A 19,175-nucleotide genomic window follows, 5' to 3' on the forward strand; every position below is an offset into this window, starting at 1 on the left:
AGTCTCAGGGGCTACTATTTATACAGTGCACATTTTATGCGGCTCTACCAAAAGGTACACCTTTTCACGTACCTCAAAGCTTGTCAGTAAACTCCTGGCGGCCTCGTACAACCCGCTTTCCACGGATGAAATCCTTCCTATCACCGTGTTCATCAACATACGGTGTTCTTCTGAGACGGACGCTCGCCCGAGCAGATCCCTCAGCCTCTCCGACCGCGCACCAGAGGGCACCGGACTAGCCCGACGACCTTTTTCAGGATCCGGACTTGGAGAAACCCGCCGAGACGACACCTCGGGGTCGCCTGCCTCGTAAGTCGGTGCAGCTAGGGGAGGCGTTTCGCTCTCCATCATTTCCGGACGAAGATCCCCTGAAGACGAGCTCTGCTGAGAAGGGCTGAGGTCCGAACTGCAAGGTAATATTTTGGTTATCTTCCTTAGAAATAAAACAGCTATGCCACTAATTTTGGAACCCCTCTCTTTACTTACGGCTCGGAGGAAAGCTGATCCCCTTGAGGGCGCAATGCGGCCGGGGCAGTCTCCGGCGCCGGATCCTCTGACAAAGATTTTTTCCCCCGTTTCGAGGTCATCTCCTCCAGGTCTTTAGAGGCACTCCTTTTCTTTCCCAGGTTGGGGGAATTCTCGATTCCTCCCTTCCTGACAGTCTCCTCCGTGGAGGCGGTAGCTCCTTGGTTCCCCTCTTCGCCCTCTGCCAAAAACGTAATCTCCAGCATCCTGGTTAACATAGGATTCGGAGCGGTCTCGGGCAGGGGGGCTGGACACCTGATAAGCTTTGCCTTCGCTATCCACTTCTGTTCAAAGGATAGCTCTGTTAAAGGGCAACTTTATGATGAAAATATGGATGGTGTGTCCAAATACGGGGCTACTTACCTTAGCATCCGGACGATTGCAGCTCAGACCCGCGTCCTCGGACAAGTCCGGACACCTTGCTTGTGGTCCGAAGAACAATTTGTACATCTCCACGTTCATCGCGCCCATAAAGTATTGGAGGACTCGCGGTCCCTCCGGATTAAATTCCCACAGGCGGAGAGGGCGACGTTTGCAGGGCAGCGTGCGGCGAATCAGCATAACTTGCGCCACCACGGTCAAGTTAATATCTCTTTCTAGGAGATCTCGAATGCGGTCCTGCAGAAGGGGCACGTCTTTGGACGGCCCCCAGATAAGCCCTTCATTGACCCATGACGCTCGCCGTGGTGGGGGACCCGAGCGAAAAGCAGGTGGCGCCACCCATGTGGTGCCCCTGGGGGCTGTGATGTAAAACCAGTCCCATTGCCATAAGCCGAACTCTTCTTGGAAAGTGCCCTTGGGCCATGGAGCGCTGGCTATCTTGCTTATGATAGCTCCTCCGCACTCAGCGTGATGCCCCTCGATCATCTTCGGCTCCACCTTGAAGGTTCTAAGCCACAATCCGAAGTGAGGGGTGATATGGAGGAAGGCTTCACACACAACAATGAATGATGAAATTTGGAGGATGGACTTCGGAGCTAGGTCGTGGAATTCCAGCCCGTAATAGAACATCAGCCCCCTCACGAAGGGATCAATCGGGAAGCCTAGCCCCCGAAGGAAGTGAGATGTGAACACCACCCTCTCACCGGGCTGGGGAGAAGGAATGGCCTGCCCTTGAGCAGGCAGCCTATGCGAGATTTCGCCGGTTAGATACCTGTCATCTCTCAGCTTTCGCATGTTTTCTTCCGTAACGGAGGAAGGCACCCACCGGCCTTGAAGGTTGGAACCGGACATCGTCGAAAGTTCGAAGCGCCTAAAACTAGAAGCTTTGAGTGTTGGAACTCGAGGCGAGGGGCGGATTCGATTGGATTGAAAGAAAAGGGAGTCGAGCCTTGGTCTCTTTATAAAGGAGTTGAATACCAAGAGCCCTCCCCGTAACCGTTTGGGACTCGCTTCCAATTAGAGAGTCATACCAAAAGGCACGGTTGGGTTACCCACGCCCGTATTGATGAGAATCCCGGAATAAGGGGACACGATCTCTGCTTCGACAAGACGTGCCAAGGAAACCGCCTCGCTAAACACGCTGAGGTGGGGCAGTAAAACGATTCGAATAAAGGCTTGACCGTGGCGTGATGTCACGTTGCGGAATACGTTAGCAGATTAGATTTGTGCATATATTATTCTCTCTACGGTGGTATGTGGAACTTGTTTTTGCAGAGCCAGACACTGTCCTTGTGTTCAAACATCTTCTACGAAGTATTCGGAGGAGGAACCCGCCTCGCAATGCCGAAGACAATTGGCGCGCCGGACTCGTCGTCATTGAAGCCAGGTTCAGGGGCTACTGAGGGAGTCCTGGATTAGGGGGTGTCCGGATGGCCGGACTCCCGAACTATGAAGATACAAGTTTGAAGACTTCGTCCCCTGTCCGGATAGGGACTTTCCTTGGCGTGGAAGGCAAGCTTGGCGATACGATATGAAGATCTCCTCCCATTGTAACCGACTCTGTGTAACCCTAGCCCTCTCTGGTGTCTATATAAACCGGAGAGTTTTAGTCCGTAGGACGAACAACAATCATACCATAGGCTAGCTTCTAGGGTTTAGCCTCTCTGATCTCGTGGTAGATCAACTCTTGTACTACCCATATCATCAATATTAATCCAGCAGGAGTAGGGTTTTACCTCCACCGAGAGGGCCCGAACCTGGGTAAAAACATCGTGTCCCTTGTCTCCTGTTACCATCCGCCTAGACGCACAGTTCGGGACCCCCTACCCGAGATCCGCCGGTTTTGACACCGACAATAACATTCTTTTTTTTTCATACCTAGGTACATCAACATATCATGTTAGTCCATATTTAATTCAAAGGTAGGACTTCCTTGTAGTTATATTTGCAGATAGCCTTATATTTGCTACCAAGGTTCAGTTTGCAGTAGCTCAACTGTAATGTGGGAAATACCTTGTTTTATATATTCTATATATAGGTTACTTTGATGATTTCATCTGTTGTAGTGAATGCTTAGCTAGTCAGTCCATTCGAATGAACTTTAGAACAGTACCGTATCAGGCTGCATAGTTTTTTTTTTCTTGAGTTGTGGAGCTGCAGGATTGGGCCCATATCGGAGGAGAGTGGACGGGCTAGAAAAGGCTGGGGTTTTGCAGTGCTGGACTGGGCTACGTCCACTTTTGTGTGTGTTTTTGTTTTTGTTTTTTTCTACAATTGGTGAACAAAGTACTAAACAGAGAGGGTTTTGGCTGTATTTTGTCCATAAGGAGAGCCTTTTTTCAGAAAAGTTATACAGGCATAGAAATTTCATAATTTTGACACGAATTATAAATTTCCAAGACAAACGAGTTAACAATCTGAACAAAAGAAGATTTGAGACATGTCATACGGCAAAAGCATCAACTTTCTGCATATGTTTGCGAATCAAAATGGCTACACATCTCTAAACACATTAACATAAATTTTGTGCTAAAACAAGCTGGCGTAAAACCCACCAGGATATTATGTTTTAAAGCCGGTAACATGTGAAAAATATGGTAACTAGCATATTACCGGATGATAACTTCGGAGCTCGGAAAAAAAATGCTAAAACAGTCCAAAGGAGTTTTAGCTTTCATCATAATTGCCTGTGAATAGCCAGGTAACTTAATGGCATAAACAAAATGACAACACCCAACTGAGATAAGTTTTTTTTTTGTTCAAAAAGAAAAAACTGGGATAAGTTTTGGAGCCCATAACAGTATGGCAACTCACATAGTAAGTTCATGATAACTTCATAGCTGAGAATAACTCCCATATATCGTAACACGGGCATCAATGGTGGATCAAGGATTAAAGGTTCAATACTTAAGTCTCTCTTGTATATAAGAGATCAGAGATCTGCAAGCACGAATTAAGTTTGAAGTCGCGGGTGCTCGTTCCTGGATTCCGAAAACCGGCAGCATCAAGACTGGAGAGTCGGTACTGCTGCTACTACTTAGTGCACGCATGCTTAACTATTTACAGACTTGGCCTACTGGAGTAAGTATGTTGCTGCTGCAGTGCAGATCGATCGCCGAGCGGTTGCTCAACTTAAACCATCAGTCCATCACCCTGCCACTGCAAGGAGACGAGCAATTCAGATGCGGCTACATCTGTATTCAGATTTCAGAGCACAAAACATAGGAGCTTCAGATCATCTCTTGGCACAGATCAGTGAAGAAGAAGAAGATTATTGTACGTACCTGCTACTGGCACAACTGGGGCGTTGTTGATGGGCCTGATCTTGCTCTCCATCCAGCGGCAAATCCCCTCAATCAGCACGTAGAAAGGTGCCACGGCCAGCCCGGCGCCGACCATCCCGAACACCGCGGTCAAGCAAGGGTGATCGTTCATGAACTTCCCTGCAGCCATTGTGTCCATTCCATCGTGATCAGATCAAAATATTTTCCACAACTATGTTCTACAGTACTTAGCGAAGAAGAAGAGGAGGAGGAGACAGTGCAGTGTGCTCTGGCGCTCTGCTCACCGAGCCTTTTGAGCAGGGGCACCCGCGCCGGCGCAGTGGCGGTGGCGACGGCGACGTCGAAGCGCAGGTAGCAGTCGAAGCCGACGACGGCGCCCGCCACGCCGTCGTGCCACGCGTCGAGGCCCCAGCAGCAGGTGTCCCCCGCCCGCGCCGACTACCGGGGGCACCAGGACCACTCGCAGGTCTCCGCCACCCGCGCCGAGTACTGGACGCACCAGGCGCACTCCGCCGGCGTGCGGTCCCGCGCGCACTGCGCCAGAACGCGCACCGTGCTGTTCTTGCTGTAGTCGCTCGCCGCGGCCGTCCAGTCCACGGCCACCTGCATCCCCGCGTTGGTGGCCGCCACCGGCCCCATGCGCCAGGCCAGGTCGGCGAGGCTCTGCAGCTCGTAGGAGGTGCTTGTGATGAGCGCGTCTGCGCCGGAGATGACGCGCGCGCGGAAGCCGTCGTAGTTGGGCGAGGAGGGGTTCGCGTCGGCGTAGGACGCGAAGCAGGCGTCCATCCAGACGCCGGCGCGCCGGCCGCGGGCGCCGCAGGCGTCGGCGAGCTTCTTGGCCGCGGCGGCCAGGCACTCGCGGCACTGGGACGGCGTGGCGTACCCGAAGCAGAGCCCGCGGACGAACGCGACGTCGCGTCCGACCACTCCGGCGGAGCGCAGGGACGCGAAGCCCGTGGGCGCGGCGGCGGAGGGGAGCTTGGCGAGGAGGGACATCGCGTTGGCTTGGAACGCCGTGGCGTTCTTGGCGCTGCTGGCGTTGGCGGTTGCCTGCGCCTGCGCCGGGTGGCACTGGAGCAAAGTGGGGATGACGCGCGGGCGCTCCTCCGAGGCCGCCGCGACGGCGACGAGGACGACGACGAGGAGGAGGAGGAGGAAGGGAGGCCCCGAGCTCGCCATTGCCGGCCTCGGTCCGTGCGCGCGCTGGTGGGATGGGATGGGTGGCAACTGGCGATGGTGGTGCTTGTAGCAGCGCAGGAGGACTGAGCAGACGAAACGCGTAGCGTTCCCAAAGGCAAGGCCGAGGCGCCGAGCCGTGGGCAAATAGAGGTGCTTTGGCCGGAGCCTTCCGGGTAGCTTCCTCCGGTACGGCGAGTCCGGAACTGGCCATGGATGATGCATCGCAGTGACAGTGGCAGTTTTGCTATTCCGGGCGTCTCATCATACCCTTTGAACATGCAATGGCAGTGCGAAAAAGCAGTGGGGGAGAGACTTGCTGCAGACTCTAGTAGTGATGACTAGTGTTCACAGGAAATTTCTAGAGCCAACTACTACATGCATTTTGGGAAGAGATCAAACAAGGGTTTTGCGAAGAGATTCTAATCTCTGCAGAAAAGAAAAACACTGAAGATTAAAGGAAATCTACTGCATCATGAGCATTGCCAACAAAGCACACCAGGCTATGAAAATTGTTGCCACAGAATTTTAATTTCCCCGAACCAGGAAACTGCACTCCCACTAAAAAATGAATGAGCGCCAAATTGACCCAACCCTTGTTTAGCTGCTTAGAAAATCTTGAAGAAATCAGAAGAGTAAAACCAAGGATTTTAGAAGATACTATTATCAAGAAACAACCAGCAACACGCACAACATCAGAATTACTACACAACATGGTATCTTTCACCATCCCTTCTTAACATGAACTGGACTTGTTTACTGTGTAGCAGCACCACATTCATAGGCATACATATTTATACACCTATGTTAGTGCATGTGATAACAAGATCACAAGAAAGGACGTCTTCCAATATTACTTGCAACGCGAGTAAATACTAGAGCATGTCACAAAGACTGATTTTGCATAGTAGATCATATCTCAACCTAGAACCGAATCAATCACTCAAACATAGATGAACTGACACAAAGAAGAATGATTCATTGATGTCATCAACATGTTCAATCTTATAATTTTAGGTGAGGATGGAGATGGAGAGGGAGATGAACATGGGCATCGGCACGCACGTCCTAGCCAGGACCGGTGCCCGGTGACGGTGGTGATGGTGAAGGCGCCTCCTCCTCCTTGCGCGGCGTGGTGGTTGTGGAGGGAGAGGCCTCCCCCAAGGGGGAGAGCTTCCTGGCGGCTGTCCGGGGTTGTGGTGGATGGTGATGGCTTGATGTGGCGGTTAGGGTTGGAGGTGTTTATATAAGAGGCCTTCTCGGGTCTCCTCCATTGATGTAAATCCTCCTCCTCCATCCAAGGGCTCTAGATGAGCTTTATCCTCTCCCAAATCCTTCTTTATAATCCAAGGATCTCATGAGAACAGTTGGGGACAAAATAGATGAAGAATATCGTCAGACTTTTGGAGTTGTGTGGATGTCTTACGACCATCCATACGACCTTGAATGGTCGTATGGTACATCGTCTTTTGTCCTATCCTCCTCTAGTGTTTTGGCTGCCATTTCTTCATACGAACTCCATGGGCTTATTGGATTCGCGAGAACGATGTCGATCCATTTATGGTGTTAGATCCTGATTTTGAGAACTTTGGAAGAATGACTTTTACCGACCTCTGAAATGGCTAAGTCTGGGCCCTCGGTGTCTTCATATTGAACCGTCCTTGGTCCTTTCATCGTGCTTAGTCCTAGGTTGCTCCAATACACCTGTAGACACAAGAAAACAAAAACATTAATAAAAAAATAAACCATAAATGTGCAATGCTCACAAGGAAAATTACAAAACCCGAAAATCAAGCATTATGGACAACTATTTGGTTCAGTGGGACATAATATATGAAGAGAACATGCAACAAAGGTGTCGGCATGGAGTTGGCGATTTATGGGGCAATGTTGCCCCTTTCTGGTTCGGTAGAGGGGAGCACTCAACACAAAAAGCAAGAACAACAAGGGGCGCAACCGTTTTTACCCAGGTTCGGGCCGCTAAGAAGCACAAAACCCTACTCCTGCTTTTGGTGTATTGATCTGGTGTAAGCACGAGTACACGGAGTGCTCTCCCCTAGCAAGGTGCAAGGAGGAGGCAGCTGCACGAATACCTCTGTGTGGGTTTGCAACGACTTTGAACCCTTGTAAAGGTTACCTTGGCCCTCCTTTTATAGCTCAAGGGGTTACCATAGTGGCAAAAAGGTCATTACAGGGTGACCAGATAGAAACATTGTTATCATATCCAACTCTGCTAGTCAAGACAAAAATGCAATGAATGCATCGCTAGGTATCATGTGGAGGAGGAGCCCCGGCAAGGTTGATGCACCGCTTGCTCAACTACCACTTATTAGCTTGGCACACCACTAGGACGGGTGTTGATAAAGGCAATCCGGCTTCCTGCGAGCTGACACATACGGGCGAGTTCCACCTAACCACCTGCGGGCTCGACACCTCACCGACCAGCGTCCATCTGGCCAGAGAGGTGGAGCGCTAGTGTTTGGCGGGGAGCTCGCAGGCGACGGAGCTTCCCGAGTCTTGTCTTGTCGGCCCGTCGTTGCCGGGGTTGCTTGCTTCTGTTGTAGATCTTATAACCTGTTCCAAGCCTTGGTCTTCTTAATGCGCTCCTTGATCTCACGAAGAGTGGCTTCTCTGGTCTTCTTGCTGTTTATGAAGATTGATACTTGCCGGTGGAGCTACAACACGTTTGTGCATAAGTCAGGGTAGCAAACACCCATGTTTGCTGCACCGACAGGAGCCCTCGGGCCTATATCACACGTACCACCGGGCATCGTTGTTCTAGGCCCAATAATGCACAGACTCGCACATTGATCTTTTCGGGAACGGTGATATGTCTTGAAATCTTTCTTCGCTTCCTCATTAACCTGAATTCAAATTAGATTACAGCCCCTGATACTCTTGATGTTTAAATGATGCGGGCCATTCATGTCAAAATGCCGGGGGCGCACACGCACACAGGTTGTCACCAGGATACCCGCGCGTGGTTTGGGGCAACTGCCATTTTTGTCATCACTTCCCCCTTTACTGCAGCTTTTCTCCCTCTTCCCATGACGCGGATTAGGCGTGGGATGTGGGATTGGTGCGGAAGGGCGGTCGTGGTATTCGTGCCTTGATCAGAGGAGTCAGGACGCAGGATTGGCGAGGCTGAGCAATCGATGAAGAAAAAACGCCTGCTAGGGATGCATGGCGTTGGATTGGTGGAATGGGGCGGTTGCCCTAAAGTAGTGGAGAGCCAGCCTCCCTCTATAAAAGGAGGGGTGCGAAGGATTCGATGCTCATCCACCATCCTCTTCTTCCCTTCCTTGTACTTTCTCCCATCATGGCGAGAAGGAGAGGTCGGGCTTGTGCTTCACCTGCGACAGCGAGAGCTTCTCCTCGCCAGCACGCCCCTGCTTCGGCCGCGGCTATGGAGGTCGGCTCCAGCGTGCGAGGCAGGGCCGCAGGCTGAGGCCATGGGCGTCGTGGCGCTTGTGGCCGAGGCGGCCGAAGCGGTGCGCTCGTCGTCTCATCTCTAACCACTCTGTTTTCGGCCAAAAGCCACAAAGGGGACACGGTGCTCGAGTTCATCATCGAGTTGCATGATCCTCCATGTAGCCGTCTGTGGCTCCCTCGTCCCTTCGCCAGGGTGATGGAGGTTGATTAGCCGCTCGTGTTGTGGCTGCACGTACGCGGCTGCTGTAATGGCGTCGTGTGGGTGAACGTCGAGTTCCCCGCACCTCACATTATGCTCCTCAAGGGTGGGTGGAAATCCTTCGCCCACGCTCACTATCTTGTGGAGGGGCACGTCCTCCACTTCAAGTTGGTGGAGTCCAACGCGCTCTTCGTGAAGATCTTCGGGCCTTCAGGCGCTCGTCTAGGGTGTTGCGTCGAGAACTTGAGCAACGGTGAAAGCTCCTCCTCGAGCGACAGTGACAAGGAGGACACAGATGGTGAAGACGACGATGACGAGTCCCCGGCCGTTAAGTTCGAAGACGACGGCTCAGACTTCAGTTGAATGCCGGCCGCGCCATCATCACCAGCCAGACCCCGCAGAGTGATTAGCCGGGGGTTCTCCGCCTAAGCACCACCGCCATCTTCAGTTGGACCCCGATAGGCACCATCATCTGCACCTCTACTCCGGCTTCGTCTTCCCTGCCGGGGGAGGTGTTCTCCTGATATTGTCGGGCCGCATCCCTCTGGTCCTTGCGGGAGAGAATAGGGCTCCGCCTAGGCGCCCCTTTTTCCCTCCTCGCACTTGATGTAAACCCTAGGAGAAGAGGGACAAGAAAGGCATTACCGGCCACTTTTCTTTTTCAACAAATATGTAATATATGTCGTGCCCAAATTAATATATGAAGTTTCCCACATTTGTATTCATCTTTGTATGACTTGGGTCCAAAATTCTATGCAGTTTGAGAGATCTTGTTGGAATACACATTTCGCCACAAACGCTTTGAAGGCCTGGCCCTTAGCGAACTTGCTACAATTAGGTATCCAATAAGGCTTTTTACCGGTCTCAAACGTGGTTACAACTAATCTTGTTGAGTGGACTCGATGCAATATTAAGAGTGTGAATGGAGACAACCTCTTGCCGGTCATGAACTCGGCTACAATTGAACCTGTAGATTGGGCTCGAGGCAAGGACAAGAGCGCAAATGAAAGACGTGGCAAGGTTTACTCGCGTGCAGGTTTCTCATACATAGATAAAGTTGAAAAGGGGAACCCACCATATAGCAAGTTTTCAACTTATCTTTCTTTGTTGTACTTCTTACCGTATGGGATGAAATGGTCGCCAACGTCTCACCCCCCCCCCCCCCCCCTCGTCTCTTCCCCGGAAAAGGTGTTCGCGAGGAATCCTTCTGTCTATGTAGAAAAATAAAGAGAAAAGACAATCTAGGAACCTTGGCAGACAATCATCTCGAAAAAAGCAAGTGTAATCACATCATACTTATGCATTAGTATGTAGGTAAACATGCATGCGAGTTTGTGAAACCCTTAGTGTTATTTACTTATGCACAGGGTCTGCATCTGACTTTGTACAAAGGGTTACAAGTCTCCGAGACTAGGCTTGTACAAAAAGGGTTGCCGGGACAGGGTCCGGCAACGGCGCCTCATGGGTAGAACTTGCGAAGATGCCCGATATTCCATGAGTTTTGCATTGGAATGCCATCTTCAGTCTCCAGACGGACTGCACCAGGTCTAGTGACTCGTACTAGCCAGTAAGAGCCCTCCCACTTCAGCGTCAACTTGTTCGTTCCCTTCGCAGACTGAACGCGTCGAAGGACAAGGTCGCCTTCCTCAAGGCTTCGGGCATGAACTTTGTGGCTATGGTAGCGGCGCAATGCTTGCTGGTAGCATGCAGCACGCACAGCTGCCTGAAGACGATCTTCCTCAGGGAGCATGATATCTCTCCAACGTATCTATAATTTTTTATTATTCCATGATATTATATTATCCATCTTGGAAGTTTTATATGCATTATTATGCTATTTTATATCATTCTTTGGTACTAACCTATTAACCTATGCCCAGTGCAAGTTGTTGTTTTTTTTCTTGTTTTTGTCTTTTACAGAAAATCAATACCAACCGGAGTCCAAACGGAACGAAACTTTTTGACGATTTTTCTTGGACCGGAAGACACCTAGGAAGCTTCGGGAGGAGGCCAGAAGAGCCACAGATGGGCCAGAAGCTTACAGGGCGTGCCCTAGGGGTAGGGCGCGCTCCCCGAGCTTGTGGGCCCATCGTGGCACCTCTAACCCTAATCTCAGTTCCATAAATACCCAAATATTCCCCTTATACCGAAGGGCACACCAAAAATACTTTTCTCCCACCACAAGCTTTTGTTCTCGTGAGATCCCATCGTGGGGCCTTTTCTGGCACTCTGCCGGAGGGAGATTCAATCACCTTGCTGCCCTTCCTATGATGTGTGAGTAGTTTACCACAGACCTATGGGTCCATAGCTAGTAGCTAGATGGCTTCTTCTCTCTCTTTGACCTTCAATACAATGCTCTCCTTGATGTTCTTGGAGTTCTATCCAGTGTAATCTTCTTTTGCGGTGCGTTTGTTGAGATCCGATGAATTGTGGATTTATGATCAGATTATCTATGAATATTATTTGAGTTTTTTGAACTCTTTTATGCATTATTAAGATAGCTTTGTATTTCACTCCGATCTATCGGTTTGGTTTGGCCAACTAGATTGATTTATCTTACAATGGGATAGGTGCTTTGTGATGGGTTCAATCTTGCGGTGTCCTCACCTAGTGACAATAGGGGTAGCGAGGTACGTATTTGTATTGTTGCCATTAAGGATAAAAAGATGGGGTTTATACCATATTGATTGGATCTATCCATCAACATCATGTCACATTGTGTAAGGCGTTACTCCATTCTTGGTAACTTAACACACTAGATGCATGCGGGATAGCAGTCGATATGTGGAGTAATAGTAGTAGATGCAGACAGAAGTCGGTCTACTTGTCATGGACATGATGCCTATATTCATGATCATTGCCTTAGCTATCTTCATAACTTTGCACTTTTCTGTCAATTTCTCAACAGTAATTTGTTTACCCACCATATGCGTTCTTTCAAGAGAGAAGCCTCTAGTGAAAACTATGGCCCCGGGTCTATTTCTCGTCATATATTTTCAGATCTATAAAACCAAAAACACAAAAATACCTTGCTACAATTTATTTACCTTTACTTTATTTTACACTTTTATTTATCTTGTATACCTATCTCTAACAGATCTCATCCTTGCAAGTAATCATGAAGGGATTGACAACCCCTTTTTCGCGTTGGGTGCAAGTATTTGTTTGTTTGTGTAGGTGCAACTATTGGAGACTTGGGTGTTCCTCCTACTGGATTGATACCTTGGTTCTTAACTAAGGGAAATACTTATCTCTACTTTGCTGCATCACCCTTTCCTCTTCAAGGGAAAAACCAATGCAAGCTCAAGAAGTAGCAGGAAGAATTTCTAGCGCCGTTGCCGGGGAGGATATACATCAAGCCTACCAAGTATCTATCATAAACTCTTATCTGTTGCACTTAAATTATTCGTCATTTGCCTCTCATTTTCATCTCCTCCACTTCTAAAACGTTTTCAGAAAAGCACAAAAATATTTGCCTTTTTATTCGCCTTTTCCGTTCGTCTTTTTCCGTTTGCCTTTTGTTTGCTTGTGTGCTAGATTGCTTACTTTAAAACTATCGTCATGAGTGATTTTGGCATGGCAGAAACAAATGATGGTAGAACTCCTAAAATTGGACGTTCTGCTAATCTAGATGCTAAAACTTATGTATTGGTACAGGGGAATGTTATAGGAAAGGAAACCATCCAAGAATTCTTTAATTGCGTTGGGACTTTGACTTGTGATGATGTTCCTATACTTAAAAGAACTAAAACTTATGCAGATGCCATTTCAGCTCTTGTTCTTAAACTTGAGAAAAGATTTATTCGCACTCATCCCACTTTGCAAAGATTGTTTTATGAACTACATGTGATAAAGGATCCTAAACCTAATAAAATAGCTACTTGTTTTAAGACATTTTCTAGGCAATAATCAAATCTTTGATGAGAATCTTACAAAGGCAATTCCTGTTTTAGATGTGATCCAATAGTTTTTCAATGATGTTAACGAACAATATTCTTGGATTGTAGCCGGTAATCAAAGGGGATATGCTGAGGGGCAACTTGATAATGCTAAAATTTCTATGGAGGATGTGTTTCATGTTATATTTGAAAACCCTCCAGACAAAAACACTCTCATGGAAAAAAAGAAGAAAGATGACAATACCTAGATCTATGCATTATGCCTAGCTAGGGCCTAAAACAATAGTGATTGTTGGGAGGCAACCCAATGCCATTTTTTGTTTTTCTTGTTTTGCTTCTATTTTTCAATAAATACACAATTATGCTGCTATTATGATTGTGTTTAAGTGTTTTAATTATTGTTTGTGCCAAGTAAAGCCTTTGGGGTGATCTATGGTGATAGTTGATTTGATTTTGCTGAAAAACAGAAACTTTTGCACTCATTGCTGGAATTTTGTATATTCACAGAAGTGTGTTATGGTTCTAAATGTTTTACACAAGATTTATATACAAATGTCCTACGTTTTCCTAATTTTTCAGAATTTTTAGAGTTACAGAAGTATGAGTAATATTCAGGTCTTCACAGACTGTTTTGTTTTTGACAGATTATGTTTCCTATATGTTTTTTTGCTTATTTTGATGAATCTATGGCTAGTATCGGGTGGTATGAACCATGGAGAGTTAGAACACAGTAGATATAACACTAATATAAATTTAGAATGAGTTCACAACAATACCTAAGTGGTGATTTGCTTTTATTATACTAACGGAGCTCATGAGTTTTTTATTGAGTTTTGTGTCGTGAAGTTTTCAAGGTTTGTGTAAAGTTTTGATGGACTATCTTTGATGAGAATCTTTCGCTCTTGTTCTTAAATTATGTTTTAAGACATTTTCTAGGCAATAATCAAATCTTTGATGAGAATCTTACAAAGGCAATTCCTGTTTTAAATGTGATCCAACAGGTTTTCAATGATGTTAACCGACAATATTCTTGGATTGTAGCCTGTAATCAAAGGAGATATGCTGAGGGACAACTAGTAATGCTAAAATTTCTATGGAGGATGTGTTTCATGTTATATTTGAAAACCTCCAGACAAAAACACTCTCATGAAAAATAAGAAGAAAGATGACAATACCTAGATCTATGCATTATGTCTAGCTAGAGGCATAAACAATAGCGCTTGTTGGGAGGCAACCCAATGCCATTTTTTGTTTTTCTTGTTTTGCTTTTGTTTTTCAATAAATACACAATTATTTACTGTTATGAATGTGTTTAAGTGTTTTAATTAGTGTTTGTTCTAAGTAGAGCCTTTGGGATGATTTATGGTGATAGTTGATTTGATTTTGCTGAAAAACAGAAAATGTTGTGCTCATTGCTAGAATTTTGTAAATTCACAAAAGCGTGTTATGGTTTTGAATGTTTTACACAAGACTTATATACAAGTTTCCTACGTTTTCCTAAATTTTCAGAATTTTTAGAGTTACAGAAGTATGAGTAATATTCAGGTCTTCACAGACTGTTCTGTTTTTGACAGATTCTATGTGTTGTTTGCTTATTTTGATGAATCTATGGGTAGTATCGGGGGTATGAACCATGGAGAAGTTAGAATACAATAGACATAACACTAATATAAATTTAGAATGAGTTCAGTACCTAAGTGGTGTTTTGCTTTTATTATACTAACGGAGCTCACGAGTTTTATGTTGAGTTTTGTGTCGTGAAGTTTCCAAGTTTTGGGTAAAGTTTTGATGGACTATGGAATAAGGAGTGGCAAGAGCCTAATCTTGGGGGATGCCCAAGGAACCCCAAGGTAATATTCAAGGACAACCAAGCATCTAAACTTGGGGATGCCCCAGGTGGCATCCCCTCTTTGGTCTTTGTAACACCCTGGTTTTTGCTGGTTTTTGCCCTCCTTCTTTTTTGCATTTCTTTGCCATTTGATTTGAATTTGAGGTTTTGAATCATCTCAGTTCGACTTAATCACTTGGGCATATCCTTTATTTCCACCCAAGTGACTCATCTCTCTCACACACATCATTCCCTCTCTAGTTTTTCTCAAAATGACAATAGGAATATTTTTCATCTTTCCCTAATCTCTACTCCTAATGAAAGAGTCCGTAAGTCGTTCGTTCGTTCGCTCGCACGCAACCCCTCGCATCGATCGACATCCCCCACCGATTTTTTTCCAAATAAAACGTTTGACTCCACCTGTCTTCCGCATGGAAAAAAGGGAGAAAATCACCTATGATTTTGGTTTCCTTTCACGGTCTCCATCCTCTCCCGAACCACCTCCACCCAGATCTCCACACCCCCCTGATCCTCTCCTAAACCACTCCGGCGAGCCCTCACATGGCCACCTCGACGTCGTGAGATTCGGGGGCGGCGGAATCGATAGGTTATCATACAGTGCATGTCGTTGTGTGACCGTGTGGTGACGGCCGGCTGAAGCATCGAGATGGAGGACACGACCGCCGCCGTGCTGTGCTTTACTGGTGTGCCCGTGCGCCTGCTCGCTAGGCGCCGCGACGGGTTGGGTCTCACCGCTGCCATGGTCCTCCTCCAGTGCTCCGGGTCAGGGGGGGGGGGGGGAGATCAGGGGACTACTGCCGCGGGAGGCTCCACGTCATCCTAAGAAACCGTCCTGAGCAAGCAGTTGAGGCTACGCCAGCTAAGGATCCGGTGGAAGCCGATTCATCTCTTCTGATCTGAGAAAGAACCATGGGAAGGTAAGTCTGTAAGCATTGAATTTTTCTATACTTTCTATGACGATGCAATCTACCTTCTACATGTAAAGAGAATATCACATATCGGTAGTAATATCTGTGTAATAATATCTATGTGGAAGCTTGTACTAATTGGCTGCTTACCGTGACACAAACATATGTGCTTTCTCTGCACTTTGCGTTCTGTTATTGTGATGAATTCTAATTTAACAATAGATGTATGTCCGCATAGGATACAACTAGCTGCATGGCATGAGATTATTCAACGCGTTGAGTAATCTGGAATGGTAACATTTTTGGTTAAATAGGATGCTCTTGAGATTATTTCTCATGCCAACATGGCATGCTCGAGCGAAAAATGTGCCACCGTTGGACAGGGCCGTGCCTTGTTAGAGGAGGTTTCTGGTTGGGTAAATGAGAAGGCATGATTAGCATGATATTTGTTTCCAGGCTCTTTCATATTAGCCTTTTTCAAGGTAGGATCTCATATATTTTTGTTTGAACTTTCCATCCAGCAATGATCTTTATACTGTAAAGAACATATTACCCTTTTTCAAGGCATACTGAAGGCCTAACATGTTAGAGTAAAATCGAACTAGCTCTATCTGAATCACATTATCTTATTACAGAAATTAGATGTTTTCACATTTAAAATTTTAGATTCATCATTACTTGTAAGGAAAAAAGGTCTGACGCTGCAGCCACAGAGGAACAGATCCAAAATGCACAAACAGATATATTGCAGCTATCATGATTTTTGTTGTTGGGGTAAGGCAATTGAAGATTGTTGTCACAAATTCAGTAAACTCCACACTGGATATCGAATGTGATGAGCAATAATAAGAGCATACCTGTACATATATGTATTGTACTGTCGCCGTAAGTTATTTACTGGTTACTGCCTATCAAAGAAATGTGTTAGCGTTGGTTCTCTAATAATGTCTATGGCAAACTGTTTTCACGGATCCAGAACTAATATTGGTTACCTTTGGCATTGGGTCAACATAGAGAAACTGGAATGGAGAAATTCATCCAACTTGTTCGAACTCCCAGATGTTAGACCTGCAAATAGTGTATCGAGACTGTACATAACTTCCAATATATGGAATTTAGTATTTGTACAAACTATTAAAGCATACAAGAAGAGCTAAGCACCGGAAAAAAAGTGCATGTCGACCAAATAATTAACAGGAAAGACCAAAGCATTATTTTTCAGTGAGAAATAAGTGAACAAAAAACTTTGTTATCTGTTCACCATTACCACTTTAATAGTAGAGATGTTAGTGTGTACGCCGTGAATTTCTTATTGTGGTAACTAATCTTGGCAATTGGCATATAAGCGATGATAAGTTCTTCATTTAATTAATATGATAATTTAATGTTTTAGTAAGTTCTGATCTTTGACATCTTTTTGATGGAAAAAGGAAGGATAGCTGCTCCATACAGCAATATATGATATAACTGGAAAAAGCTATGATTTGATGCCCAGTTGTCCTCCCCATGGCCTGCCTATGCTAACGTCCTCTGCTATCCCTCCCCCCTCCCTGCTCTCCCTTCTCCCATCACATATAGCAAAGGATCAAAATAGCCAGACCTGGAGGAAAAATTCCCGAGGACTACCTCATGTAAGCAAGGAGCATCAAGAAGGCGAGTTCCTCTAGGTATGAAAATCTCTGGATCTTTCTCTTCTCTAATCTAAAATTGTAATAATTATTAGATTATTTCAACTTGCATGACAAAGGGTCTGTTGGCACGACTGAAGAATCATTGGAAATGAAAACTCTTACTTAGATATGTGAAGTCATGCCTCATGCCTGAAGCACATTCAACAAAAAGATAAGATGCTCCGGGGGATCAATCACAGCGATTTCCTTGACAAACGACACATGAGCTGAATTTTTCAGCAACAATAAAACTGTTAAACACCTCGGCTAGCAACAGGAAAAGGAGCAATGCAATGCAAAGTGATTACATGGACAGTGCAATAGTAGAGGAGCATAGTAACAAATGTGTTGTATTAAGCTACAGCTTCACTGGGCTCTGCTCAGCGTAAAGAGTAATTGCATTTCTGGGATGGTAGCTTAGCTCCATTCCTACAAGAAGGAACGGCTACAATTCTACAAGCACGATGACACTCTGGATCGAGGCGGCTGCCCGAATCTAATTCCAGAGAAGAAACCCATCAATTAATAGTCATTTACAAACTGAAAATTACTGTATGATAGTGCAAGCAGATCTCAGTTTCAAAATGGAAAATACACTTCTCAGTTTTACAAACTGAAAATTATGACAGTACAAACTGAAAATACACCAACGTTGACCGTGCCTACTCCAACCTTGTACAGGTATATACGACGGTCCATTTTTAGCAGTCATATGATTTTGCGCACTGTACATAAAAATCTGTACAAACTGCGCCAGAATAAAAGTTTCTGAAAAAGGAACTCTAAATATTTCTGCAGCTTTCTGCAGTTTCAGATTTCTACAGTTTTATCATCTCTGAAGATAAGTTGCAGAAAGCAAGCAAATAGGGAAAAGGGCGATACCTTCCGTGCTTGGCACAGCGTCTCTGGCACAATGGTGGGAGGGGAGCAACGGTGGAAGAAGCAGAGCCGGACGAGTGGTGGTCTTCCGTCCAACCAACCAACAGAGTGGAGGGAGGGGAAGAGAGAGGAGGGACCCTCCATGACGAGCTCCAGGCCTTCCATGGCGGACCTCCATGTCCATATACCTGTCAGTGGAGAAGACCAGACCGTAGCTGCTGCTGTCGGTGAACCTTCCAAGGCGTCGTCCTGCTCCTGGTCATGGTGGCCCTTCCATGGCGTCGTCCTGGTAATGGAGACGGGGTCAGAGAGGGAGAAGAGACGGGGGTGGGTGAATCAAATCAAGTCCAGATGAGCAACAGCGAGGGAGCTAGGAAGGGGTGACGTACCGCACGGCGTTGGAGTGGAGGAAAGCCATTGCAGATCGAGCCGACGCACTCGAAATCAGCCACCGAAGAATAAAAATTTGATCTTGGCGACGGCGACGGAGCCAATGGAGAGGTGCCGGCGACGCGGGCGAGGGAGAGGCTCCGGCGACGCGAGCTGGGGAGAGGCGCCGGCGACGCAAGCGAGGGATTCGGCTGAGCGAGACGAAGAGTGGGTGAGTGAGCGAAAGAGTGGACGAGGTGGGAGGGTAGTTTAGGAAAAAGCAAAAACAATTGTATGTGGCGAACTTTGTACTAGAAACTCCTAGCAGAAATATATCTGTACAGGGAGAGTATAAAATATCATTTGTATATGTTTATATATTTATATGTAATTATCATTATCCAGTTTTTTATTGCAAATAAAAAATGTGTTAGTCCGACTTTTTATATGTTCCACTTTGTTCACCAGAGATAAAAAAATGATGGATTCTAATGATGTTTTAGAAATATCATCTCACATAGACTTCAATTATTGCCGAAAAAGACTTCCGCCCTGTTTTATATATAAAGCGATGATCATCGATCAATCACAAACCACCGCATAC

General features: G+C 46.4%; 1 protein-coding gene and 2 long non-coding RNA genes across 5 annotated transcripts; 1 reads left to right on the forward strand and 2 right to left on the reverse strand.

The window, feature by feature from the left end:
* Positions 1-3,784: 3,784 nt before the first annotated feature.
* LOC123040887 (cysteine-rich receptor-like protein kinase 6) lies at positions 3,785-5,634 on the reverse strand. The gene is made up of 3 exons (XM_044463615.1): positions 4,475-5,634; positions 4,191-4,349; positions 3,785-4,065 (listed from the first exon to the last, which is right to left on the reverse strand). The coding sequence occupies exon 1, from the start codon at positions 5,589-5,591 to the stop codon at positions 4,629-4,631; it is 963 nt and encodes a 320-aa protein (XP_044319550.1). The 5' UTR covers positions 5,592-5,634; the 3' UTR covers positions 3,785-4,065; positions 4,191-4,349; positions 4,475-4,628.
* A 9,092-nt stretch (positions 5,635-14,726) lies between these two features.
* Positions 14,727-18,828, reverse strand: LOC123044005 (uncharacterized). Of its 3 annotated transcripts, XR_006419781.1 has the most exons (6): positions 18,592-18,828; positions 18,206-18,488; positions 17,447-17,550; positions 16,646-17,354; positions 16,511-16,557; positions 14,731-15,641 (listed from the first exon to the last, which is right to left on the reverse strand). It is a non-coding gene; the product is annotated as an uncharacterized lncRNA (long non-coding RNA). The 3 variants fall into 3 exon arrangements; XR_006419782.1 differs by having other exon boundaries at positions 14,727-15,641; positions 16,511-16,561; positions 16,646-17,550; XR_006419780.1 differs by having other exon boundaries at positions 14,730-15,641; positions 16,646-17,550.
* On the forward strand, positions 15,553-18,947 carry LOC123044007 (uncharacterized). Its single transcript, XR_006419783.1, has 2 exons — positions 15,553-15,662; positions 17,232-18,947. It is a non-coding gene; the product is annotated as an uncharacterized lncRNA (long non-coding RNA).
* The last annotated feature ends 228 nt before the right edge of the window (positions 18,948-19,175 follow it).

The sequence above is a fragment of the Triticum aestivum genome, chromosome 2B, assembly GCF_018294505.1.
Source record: "Triticum aestivum cultivar Chinese Spring chromosome 2B, IWGSC CS RefSeq v2.1, whole genome shotgun sequence".
In the NCBI taxonomy this organism is placed as follows: domain Eukaryota; kingdom Viridiplantae; phylum Streptophyta; class Magnoliopsida; order Poales; family Poaceae; genus Triticum; species Triticum aestivum.